This window comes from Neoarius graeffei, chromosome 14 (genome assembly GCF_027579695.1).
Source record: "Neoarius graeffei isolate fNeoGra1 chromosome 14, fNeoGra1.pri, whole genome shotgun sequence".
Classification (NCBI taxonomy): Eukaryota; Metazoa; Chordata; class Actinopteri; order Siluriformes; family Ariidae; genus Neoarius; species Neoarius graeffei.
This window is the reverse complement of record NC_083582.1, coordinates 30,052,859-30,064,338: the sequence shown is the minus strand read 5'-3', so window position 1 is coordinate 30,064,338 and position 11,480 is coordinate 30,052,859. Positions and strand designations below refer to the sequence as shown.

Sequence of the window (11,480 nt, the reverse complement as noted above, 5' to 3'; positions counted from 1 at the left end):
GTATTAAACATATGTAACTATGTTTCAAAGTGCATGAAATATTAAATTTAAGTAGTATTTCAAATCATTTTCAAAATCTATTTGTATTTCAGTGTTTGCCACTGTTCTCTAATTAAAATGGGATGAAAGGTCTAAGAGACTTGAGAAGATTTTGAGGAGGACATGAATTTTCTAGTTTTCTTCAGAAATCCAGTACAACAATTAAGTACAATGGCCTCCTTACTTCTAACTTTCCTCTCCTAGACCATTTGGTCACAAAACATGTCCAGGTTTGGAAACTTATTTCTGACCTAACAAGTGCTTGTTAAGTATACCCTTGGCCACATCCAAGGCGTCATTGGCAGACACTGCAACATGAGGAGCAATTCCGGCTCCCTCCCAGGCAGCACCCTGGGAAGTGTCTGAGTGAGTGACAGGAATTGCCAGAAAAATATCACTGTCGCTCACTTGGAATGTTTCTGGTGGCTGGCAGGAGCCATAGGTTGGCTCACCGACAATCATGGCACGGTCAAACTTCTTCATGATATAAACAAATTCCTCTGCTGCACCAGCCGTCACTCCACTAATCAGGATCAGCAGGCCTTTCTTGGAGCCATATCTTCTACCTGAGGAAATGGCAGGTATGATCAGTTCCTACAGAGTTTCTTATCACAAAACATCTCAATTAGTGAATTTTACTGGAAATATAATTTGCAATTAAAAGGAATATCAGATATGCCCAACCTGTCAACTCTGGAAGGTTGACAAGTACTTTTGTGGTGCCAGATGATCTGTCATATATTTTGTCCAACACAATCTTCATGTCCTCATCAAAGAAGTAAGAGCAGAGTCCTGCAATTGGTTTTGTGGACCCTCCAACATTGTTCCTTCAAAACAGTTTGAGTTATGATAAATGTCTCTGAAGAATGAACACAAATAAGGTTAATACATTTATAAACCCCATTTCCAAAAAAGTTGGGATATTTTCCAAAATGCAACAAAAACAAAAATATGTGATTTGTTAATTCACATGAACCTTTGTTTAACCAATAAAAGTACAAAGAAAAGATTTTCAATAGTTTTGCTGATAAACTTAATTGCATTTTGCAAATATTAGAATTTGATGCCTGCAACACACTCAAAAAAAGTTGGGACAGAGGCAAAATAAGACTGAAAAGTTTGTAGGATATTCAAGTAACACCATTTTGGAAGATTCCACAAGCAGGTGAATTGGTAACAGGTGAGTGTATCATGAGTGGGTATAGTAAAAGGAGTGCGCATCAAAGACTCAGTTTTGCAAGCAAGGCTGGGACTTTGTAGTCAATTCAAAAAGAGCATTTCTCAATACAAGACTGCAGAGAATTTAGGTCTTTCAAAATCTACAGTACATAATACTGTGAAAAGATTTAGGGAAATCTCAACGCAGAAAGGGCAAGGTCAGAAATTGTTTTTGAATGTGCATGACCTTTGTGACCTCAGGCAGCACTGCCTGAGAAACTGTCATGCTAATGTGACAAATAGAGCCACATGGGCTCAGAAGTACTTCAGAAAATTATTGTCACTTAAGACAGTCCACCACTGCATCCAGAAATGCAACCTGAAACTGTATTACGCATGGAGGAAGGCATTCATCAATTCTATGCAGAAATGCTGCCAATTTCTCTGGGTCCAAACTCATCTCAGATGCACCAAAAGACAGTGAAAACATGTGCTCTGGTCAGATGAGTCCACGTTTCAGCTTGTTTTCAGGAAAACCAGACATATAGTTCTCAGTGCCAAAAATGAACATGACCATCCAGTTTGATATCAGAGAAAGGTGCAAAAGCCAGCATGGTATGGGAGTGCATCAATGCCCATGGCACGGGTGGAGATGCATGTGTGAAGGTATCATTGATATATCGGGGCATATATTGGGATACATTGGGAGACATATTCATCAAGGCAATGTCTCTTTCCGAGAAGTCCATGCTTATTTCAGCAGGACAATGCCAGACCTCATTCTGCTCAGGCTACAATAGCATGGCTTCATAGATATAGAGTGTGTGTACTTGACTGGTCTGCTGCCAGTCTAGATCTGTCTCCTGAGAATGTATGGCACATCATAAAGAGGAGAATCAGACAATGGCAACCACGGACTGTTGAGCAACTAAAGTCTTATATCAAACAAGAATGGATAAAAATTCCAATTGCAAAACTGCAAAAATTATACCCTGTCCACACTAGGGATTTTGTACCGATACGAAACTACTTTCGTACCGCAACACCTGTCCACACTAGCAACTATACCGGTACTGTAGCGGTATAACTGTATCGGTACGAAACCTACAAATGTATGGGTTTCGTACCGGTACAGTATCGGTACTGTAGCGCTTCGCTGTAGTGTGGACAGATGAAGCGGTTCTGTATCGATACAAATATAATGCGCATGCGCAAAGTCACACACCTCAATCGATGTCTTCGCTGAATAAAATAGTGAAGAACGGAGATTCGTTTGTTTCTTTCTCAACTGCCTCGCGCGTTTTATATGATTCGATTGAATAAATGACCACCAGAAATACAGACTGTACATTGACAACAAAAAGCACACACACATTGTTTCATCCATACGGAAACCGAGAGAGGCCCTTCATATAATCCTTTTTTTTATTCACCTTGTTATCCCAAGATAACGACATAATTAATTCAGGATCTCGAGAAAACAACACAACTAATTCGAGATCTCGAGAAAACAAAACCGTTATTTCGAGATCTTGAGAAAACAAAACTATTATTCCGTGATCTCGAGAAAACAGCTGAGAAATGGTTCATTCAGGTATGCCAAGAGACTTGTGATACTGACTTTGGGGCTATTTCTCATTCTGTATAGATGCAACTTTGGTCATTAGAATGTCTGGAATAATCGATCACCTAATAAGGCAATATTTTGATCAGGGGTTGACACAGGGAGAGATTGCATTAAGTCTTTTAATAAGGGATAATTTCAAAATTAGTCCGCGGCACCTCCGCAGAAGACTGGCCTGGCTTCGTCTCTACCGACGGAGATACAGTGATCCAGCTGAGATCATGAAATAATTGTTTTGTTTTCTCGAGATCTCGAAATAACGGATGCCATATATTCTCGGAAGGAAGTTACTCGGTAACCACGGAAACATTTCGCGCACACGCATAATTACTACCTTGAAAGAAAACCGCAAACATTTCTCGCTAGTGTGGACAGATGCCCTAAACTGTACCGGTATACTTTGTATTGATACAGTTATACCACTTTCGTACCGGTATAAGTGTGAACACAGCATTAGTATCCTCAGATCCCATATAATTAAAAAGTGTTATTAAAAGGAAAGGTGATGTAACACAATGGCAATAATGCCTCTGTCCCAACTTTTTTTGAGTGTGTTGCAGGCATCAAATTCTAACTTTTTATTTATTTATTTTTTTTTACAAAATTCAAATAAGTTGGTCAGTAAAACTATTGAAAATATTTTCTTTGTATTTTTGTCAGTTATTTTTTGTCATATTTCATATGGATATTTTATCAGCTTCTGAGTAAATAGGATGAAAGCCATATTGTAAAATTAAACAAAATTTACAGTGACTGTGATAATTACAATTCGGAATATTCATACTTGACTCCTATTCAATGCTTGCCATCTCATGTGTGTCTCTTTCTCTCTCTCTGTCACTGTGCGCATGGCTGAGTGAGTGGCTGGGTGCTTGCACTCTCTCTCTATTTTCTAACTTGTTCTTGGTACTTTTTGTTTACTTCTGTTTGTTTTTTGTCTTACTAGATTGTGGCTAGTGTAGTGTAGAGGTTGTTTTGTAGTTAGGTTTTCCTCCCAAGCTTGAGCGTCTGCTCCCCTGTGTCGGAAGCATGATTGCTTCAGGCGCGGAGAGGTTTGAAATCTTAACGCGGCAACACGGAATTAATATCAATTCCTCTGATAGTGTAGACTAGGATTGCAGTTTGGCAATCGGGAAAATATAGTGTCTGCCGCACGCATGGATAATGCGGTTGTTTTGTTCCTTGCAAAGACTGAATTTGTAAACCTTTTGGTTGAAAGAGGCATTGGAGTAAATGGCGAATTCATTCCTGTGACTCCGTTGGCAACACCTTCAAAGAAGGTTATTATTTCCAACATTCTGCCTTTCATAAAAGACGGTGTGTTGCTTGAATCTCTATCTAGGTATGGCAAAGTTGTTTCATCAGTAAAAAAGATTGGGATAGCTAGTAAATCACCACTTTTAAAGCATGTCGTGTCCTTTCGGCGCTTTGTGTATATGATTGTTGAGGGGAATCGTGACCTGGATTTGGCTATCACTGTCAAGGTGGATGGTGTCAATTATGTTGTATATGCAACTACCCATATCATGAGATGTTTTGGCTGTGGGGAAACTGGGCATTTGGTACGTTCTTGTCCTAAAAAGTGACCAGCAAGTAACACTGATGCTGGACAGGCATCTCAGAATGACTTGCCAACCGAAGGAGGTGTGGTGGGGGCAGAAAATCCACCTGCGCCTCAAGCGCAAACTGAAGCTGAAACAGTTGATGTCGCACCCACCGATCCGGTTGTTTCGGCTGAATCAGTCACTACGTTTACATGCACATAGAGAGAATCGAATTTCTGCCGTTGCTCGACTGAAATCGAAGTTCAAAATGCCATGTATACACCTTAATTCGGCTGAAATTGAACCGAACTTGATTTCTCGGAATCGAGCTACACGACCTAGTTTGTGCGATTTCTGCCGAGCTACTTTGTGCATGTATACCCTATCGAGCTAGTTGTCGAGCTACTTCCGGAAGTGACGAGTGACGAGACCACAAGCGGGAAACACAACAGCCTCAGTCGGCATGACAACGAATCATGACAACGGCATGAATCTTTTCTTTTTGTGGCATTGTTTGCACTGTTAAAATTTAGCTCACTTACTGTATCACCAAATACATCTGTACAGCTGTTGCATAGCTGTGAATTGTGTACATAAACCAGTCATTGTATTTGTGTGTGTGTATATATATATATATATATATATATATATATATATATATATATATATATATATATATGAAGAATGTCAATAAAAACAAAACAATTGAACTTTTTGTGTTTATTAAGACATAAGTTAAATTGTAAGCAAAAAAAAAAATTTTTGTAAGCAAAAAATGGACTTTAGAAAAATATTATTGTGCAAAATAAGTTGTCTTACAAAACAGTGGTCTGCGCCGGACAGTTTGTAGCCATAGTCTGTTAGAGCAAGCCGAACAGCTTGAACACGGAACTGCTAGTGTTGCCAGATTGGGGGTTTTAAGTGCATTTTAGCGGATTTGAACATGTTTTGGGCTGGAAAACGTCAGCAGTATCTGGCAACACTATAGCTCTTCTTCATGACGACAACCGGAAGTGTACCAACACGATGGGGCGTGTAGCGCCATGTGTGCCTCGGGTGCACAATGCACCTTGCACAATAGCCCGATTTACTTGTGCATGTAGGATTGGATTTCTCTGGCACCCCTGCTGGGACCCTTTGCTCGATTACCAACAGCAGCTCGATTTGGACGTGCATGTAAACGTAGTCACTGAGTGAACAAGTCAACGTTGATGTGGAAATGAGTGAGGTTAATTCACAAGAGAGTGAAGTTCTTACCCCAGTTGTGGCAGAAGATGGGTCGTTCACTCTTAATGATGAAGGGTTTAAAGTTCCCAATAAAAGGAAGGGGAGGACGCATCCCCGACGTCAGGCAAAAAAGAATTGTTTAATTGATCTACATTCCACTACTACTGATGCTGAAAGTGAGGACGATGTGTCCGACTGTAGTGTGCACTGCACGTTACGCCAAAGTGGTTTCCCAAGTTGCTCCTATGATTTGAATGAAATCAAAATGTTTCTTGCTAAGACAAAGTTTGCACGATGTGTCCAAATTGATGAGTTTTTCCCTGACATTGAGCAATTTATGCAGAATGCTAAAACCTACATGGCAGATGGAGGTTTTGAAAACACTGAGGTTTATCGTTTAAGGAAAATTCTAACTAAGCTGAGAGCTTTGTTAGATCTTAATGATTAAAAACAGTCAAAACTGCTTCAGCTAACTTCTATAATGTTTAAGTTTTTCTTTTTTTTCTTACTCATGAGTGAGTTGCATATTGCTTCATTAAATTTAAATGGAGCTAGGGACCGTGCTAAAAGAGCACTTTTTTAAAAATTGTTTAAACAAATGAAAATTGACGTTGGTTTTGCACAAGAAACCCACACAGATATAGGGAACAGTCTAGACTGGGAAAGAGAGTTTGATGGTCTTCCCATTTTAAGTCACAATAACTCCACCAGTGGAGGTGTTGTTATTCTTTTTTCTAAGAATTTTATGCCTACCACTTATCAGGTTGAGGAAATAGTCTGTGGAAGACTTCTAAAAGTAAAAGCTCAAGTAGAGAAAAAAATGTTTTGTTTTTATGTGTTTATGCTCCAACCAGGGCCATAGATAGAATGATTTTTTTGCAGACTCTAGAAGGCACCCTTAGAAATTGTGATTCTGATGATATTTTAGTGTTGGGTGGGGATTTTAATTGCACTGCAAGTGGTCTGGACAGAAACCATGTTGAACCTCATATGCCATCTCAGAAAAGACTTGCAGAGCTGATAAGCTCACATGATTTAGTTGACATATGGCGTAATTTCCATCATATGCAAAAACAGTATACATGGGTACATTCTTAAGGCAACAGAATATCTTTGGCAAGATTAGACAGATTTTATGGTTTTAAACATCAACTGAGCTTTTATAGAGGTTGTTTCATTTTTCCAGTTGGGTTCTCAGATCATTGTATGGTTCTTAGCAATTTATTTATTAATAACATTAAGCCAAAGAGTGCGTATTGGCATTTTAATTCCAGCCTATTAAATGATGCCCATTTTAGAGAGGTTTTTACATTTTTTTGGAATGATTTTAGTCCTTTGAAGTTCTCTTTTCAATCTGTTCAACTGTGGTGGGATATGGCCAAAACCAAAATAAAACAACTATGTCAACAGTATACTTCCAATGTGACCAGAGACATAGCTCAAAACATTAAGCTCTTGGAAAAGGATATAATGGAGCTCCAAGATTTAGTTGGCCAGTCAGGCGACCAGGATTTCATAACAAAGTTGAAATTGAAAAAAATATATATATTGGCGGATTTACTAGATATCCCTGCTCATGGTGCTTTGGTCAGATCACGGTTTCAAAATGCTGAACAGATGGATGCCCCTTCTAAGTTCTTTTTCAGTCTAGAGCGGAAGAATGGCCAAAAAAGGCTGTTGCATTCTTTAAAATCAGAGGACGGAGTACTCTTGACTGATAAAAGAGAAATTCGAAATTGAGCAGTCAATTTTTATAAAGAACTTTTTAGGAGTGAACTACCCAGTGAGCAGGTTTTTAATCATGACTTTCTTGAGAATCTCCCTAAAGTGTCTAGTGAAGCCAATGTGAACCTCTGTAAGGCTTTGACCTTAGAGGAACTGCAGGAGGCTCTCCAAAGTATGGAGAGTGGCAAGACACCAGGCATAGATGGGTTGCCCATTGAATTCTACAAGTGTTTCTGGCCAGTCATTGGTGCAAATTTGCTGCTTGTGTTGAATGATAGCTTGACTAGGGGAAAGCTGCCTCTAAGCTGTCGACGGGCAGTGATTACCCTGTTGCCAAAGAAAGGGGATCAGGCCCTGTCCACACGGCAACGGATTCAGGTGACTCCGATACAATTGCTTATCGTTTAGGCCTGGCGTCCACACGGCACCGGCGTTTTGGGTGCCCAAAACGCAATCTTTTTGAGAACGGGTTCCAGAGTGGAAAGATCTGGCAATGTTGCCGTTGTGAAGTCGTCTGGATGAGTAGAACGGATTTGTTTACGATGACGTCACAACTACATGACATTGAGTGCTTCACGCCGGGTAGAAGTGTAATGAATATCACCAGGATATCACCAGGAAAAAGCCTTACAGAGCACTAGTGAGAGTGAAACACGAGCTTGGATATTATTATTATTATTATTATTATTATTATTATGTTCAGTGTTAGTTCACAGTAGTAATGCAAGAAGCAGAATAGTGAAGCAAAACATGCAATTGTACAAACACTGCAGCTCTACAGCAAAATATTCATTTATGAAATGGTCTGATTCTTAACACCAGTAGTGCCAATGATCTTCTCATTGCGATGCGAGTTGTCAACAAATCCTATAACTTGGTTCATGAAACGCGCTTACAAAATATTTTCACTGTGAATATTTATTGTGTAATGGTGCAATCCCGCCAGCAAAAATAGGGAAAAAAAGGAGCGATCTCACCTCTTGAGATGTTGATTTAAGTCCAACAATACATTCCTCAAAAAGGGCGTAGAGGAGCAAATTAATCCAATTTATTCCGGACCATTAAAGACGCCGCCTTCCGCGTAGAATCATACGTCATCCTCGCCGCCATATTGGATAGGTCAAAGCAGAGAATAAAGATTCATGTGCTGCCTTTAACTGTACCAACAGGTTTACCGTCCAAACGAGATCACATGGGATTACCTTTCACAGGTGAGAAACAAATTAATCCATCAACGTGTAGTATTCAATTTATTCCGGACCATTAAAGACGCCGCCTTCCGCGTAGAATCATACGTCATCCTCGCCGCCATATTGGAGAGGTCAAAGCGGAGAATAAAGATTAGCTGCGTTTAACTGTACCAACAGGTTTGCCGTCCAAATGAGATCACATGGGATTACCTTTCACAGGTGAGACTGGAAAAATACTTTTCATTGTATTTGGTCATTATAATGTAATTTTACAAACAGATTTTCCTGACTTTGTGGCTAATATGAAGTCTCGCGCATTATGCACATGCGTCCTTACTTCTATTGTTCTGGTGTCTCCGAAGGGACCGTCTTACAGCGCCCCTAGAGGTGTGGCATGTGTATTGCATTGTTTTCAGCAAGCGTTGCATTGCCATATGGACCTGATATTTTGCTGATTGTTGCCCATTTGGACGCGATATATTTTTAAATAACATCTTGTTGCCGTTGTCGTGTGGATGTAGCCTCAGTGATATAAGATCATGGAGACCTATCTCAGTCCTCTGTGCAGAGTATCGTCTGCTTTCCAAATTGTTGGCCGGTAGACTGTCTAAGGTTTTGGAGGAGGTTATTCATCCTGACCAAACCTATTGTGTGCCAGGGAGGGTGAGACATGACAATATTGCTTTTATAAGAGACATTTTAGAAATTGGGAATAATCAACAGTTGGATTTTGGCCTTATCTCAGTTGACCAAGAAAAGGCCTTTGACCGCATTGAGCATGAGTATTTAATTTGTGTTTTAGAAGCCTTTGGTTTCAGCCCTGGTTTCATTCACAAAATTAGAGTGTTGTATAGTGACATTGAAAGTATACTGAAAATAAATGGTGACTTGTGCATTCCTTTTAAAGTTGGTAGGGGTATTAGACAAGGTTGCCCCTTGTCAGGTATGCTTTTTTGTGATTGAGGAGATAATGAATGATAGGAATTTAGTTTGTGTGAATGATGGTAGAGAGACTAGGATAGATATAAAAACTGGTAAAGAATCAGTACTAGACCTCATGTTTTTGTACAGTAAATTGGCACCAATGTGTGAGTGGGAAGTGTATGGAGAAAGCACTATTGGAAGTGACCATTATCCAATTATATGTAAACTGGATATTGATGTAAGGTTGAGCACAGAAGATAGTCATGGAAAGTGGATTTTCAAAAAGGCAGACTGGGAGAGATTTATGGAAATAAGTGATTTGTATATTAGTTCAGTCCAAGAAACAGATGATGTTGATGAAATTGAGTTGCGACAGAGTATTAATATGGCCGCAATGGCTACAATACCAAAAAGTTCAGGAAAACTAGTAAGAAAAGCGGTCCATGGTGGAATGTTAAATGTGAAGAAGTTATTAGAGAAAGGAATAGAGCCTTTAGAAGGTTAAAAAACTCAACTTTCAACATATGATTGATTATAAGCAAGCACAGGCAGTAGTGAGAAGCATGATAAGACAAAGGAAGAGATCATACTGGAGGGATTATTGTAGTTCAATTCGAAATACTACTAATATAAATGACGTATGGGGAATGATTAAAAAGATGGAAGGTAATAGAAGAGTGGAATTACTCAATCCTTTCAGATGGAAATCAGTTGGCTATATCAAACCTAGAGAAAGCAGAAATGATGGTAAACACTGAGTAAGGTGCATAGTTCTGATAATCTATCAGAAGAAGAAAGAAGAGGTAGGGAAGAAACAAGGAGCATATATGCAGAGGTTATTCAAAACAAGGGAAAATTGGTAGATAAATATAATGCTCCATTCACACTGAGAGAATTAAGAAATGCACTGGATAGGTGTAAGAATTCAGCCCCTGGTAAAGATGAAATTTGTTATAGCATGTTAAGACATTTAAGTGATAAGGGAATTCAGAAGGTTTTAAATGTATTTAATAAAGTTTGGGAGGAAGGAAAGATTCCTACAGGGTGGAAGGAGACAGTCATTGTTCCAATAAGAAAACCGGGAAAAGATGCTAGTAACCCAGCAAATTATAGGCCAATAGCTTTAACTTCTCATTTAGGTAAATTAATGGAAAGGTTGGTTAATGGAAGGTTAATGCATTTTATTGAAGAAAGGGGGTTGATGGCTAGCTATCAGAGTGGTTTTAGAAAGGGGAGAAGTACTATTGATTCAATCATATGTCTTGAGGATGAATAAGAAAAGCACAAGTAAAGACTGTTGTGGTAGTATTTTTAGACGTGGAAAAAGCATATGATATGCTATGGGTAGAGGGTCTTTTAATCAAAATGCATATGCTAGGGATTGGGGGAAATTTGTTTAACTGGGTAATGGACTTTTTAAGTAATAGAAGTATTCAGGTGAAAATAGGGAAAGAAATATCTAAAAGGTGTGTGGTTGAAAATCGGATTCCACAAGGCAGTGTTATTAGTCCATTACTTTTCAATATAATGATTATTGATATATTTTTTTTAATGTTCAGCCAGGGATTGGAAAGTCGCTATTTGCAGATGATGGTAGCATATGGAAAAGGGGGAAGAATGTGAAGGAAGCTGAAGCTGAAGAAGGTGCAGGAAGCTCTAACCCTGGTGGAGGATTGGGGAAGGAAATGGGATTTTAGACTATCTATTGAAAAGACTAAGGTGATGTTTTTCACTAGGAAGAAAATAGATGATAGTTTAAAACTGGAACTGTATGGTAGGACTTTGGAAAGGGTTAAAAGTTTTAAATTTCTTGGCATATTTTTTGACACAAGACTTACATGGAGAGATCATGTATCAAAAGTAATAGACAAATGTAAAAGGGTTATGAATTTAATGAGATGCCTTGCTGGCACAGAATGGGGAGCAGATGTAGTTTCTTTGAAGCAAATTTATATATATCTAATTAGAGCAAGAATTGAATATGGATGTTTGGTTTATGGATCTGCAGCCAAATCAGTTTTAGTTGGGTTAGATATAGTCCAAGCTAAG

At 38.9% G+C, this 11,480-nt stretch overlaps 1 protein-coding gene across 1 annotated transcript in view; it reads right to left on the bottom strand.

The window, feature by feature from the left end:
• Nucleotides 1–279: 279 nt before the first annotated feature.
• The window catches only part of rbp3 (retinol binding protein 3), a 42,831-nt gene continuing 31,630 nt past the window's right edge, over nucleotides 280–11,480 (bottom strand). The window contains exons 3-4 of the mRNA XM_060938797.1: nucleotides 724–866; nucleotides 280–605 (exon numbers count right to left, since the gene is read on the bottom strand). Of these exons, the coding sequence (XP_060794780.1) occupies nucleotides 280–605; nucleotides 724–866 (469 nt within the window). The remainder of the gene's footprint in view (nucleotides 606–723; nucleotides 867–11,480) is intronic.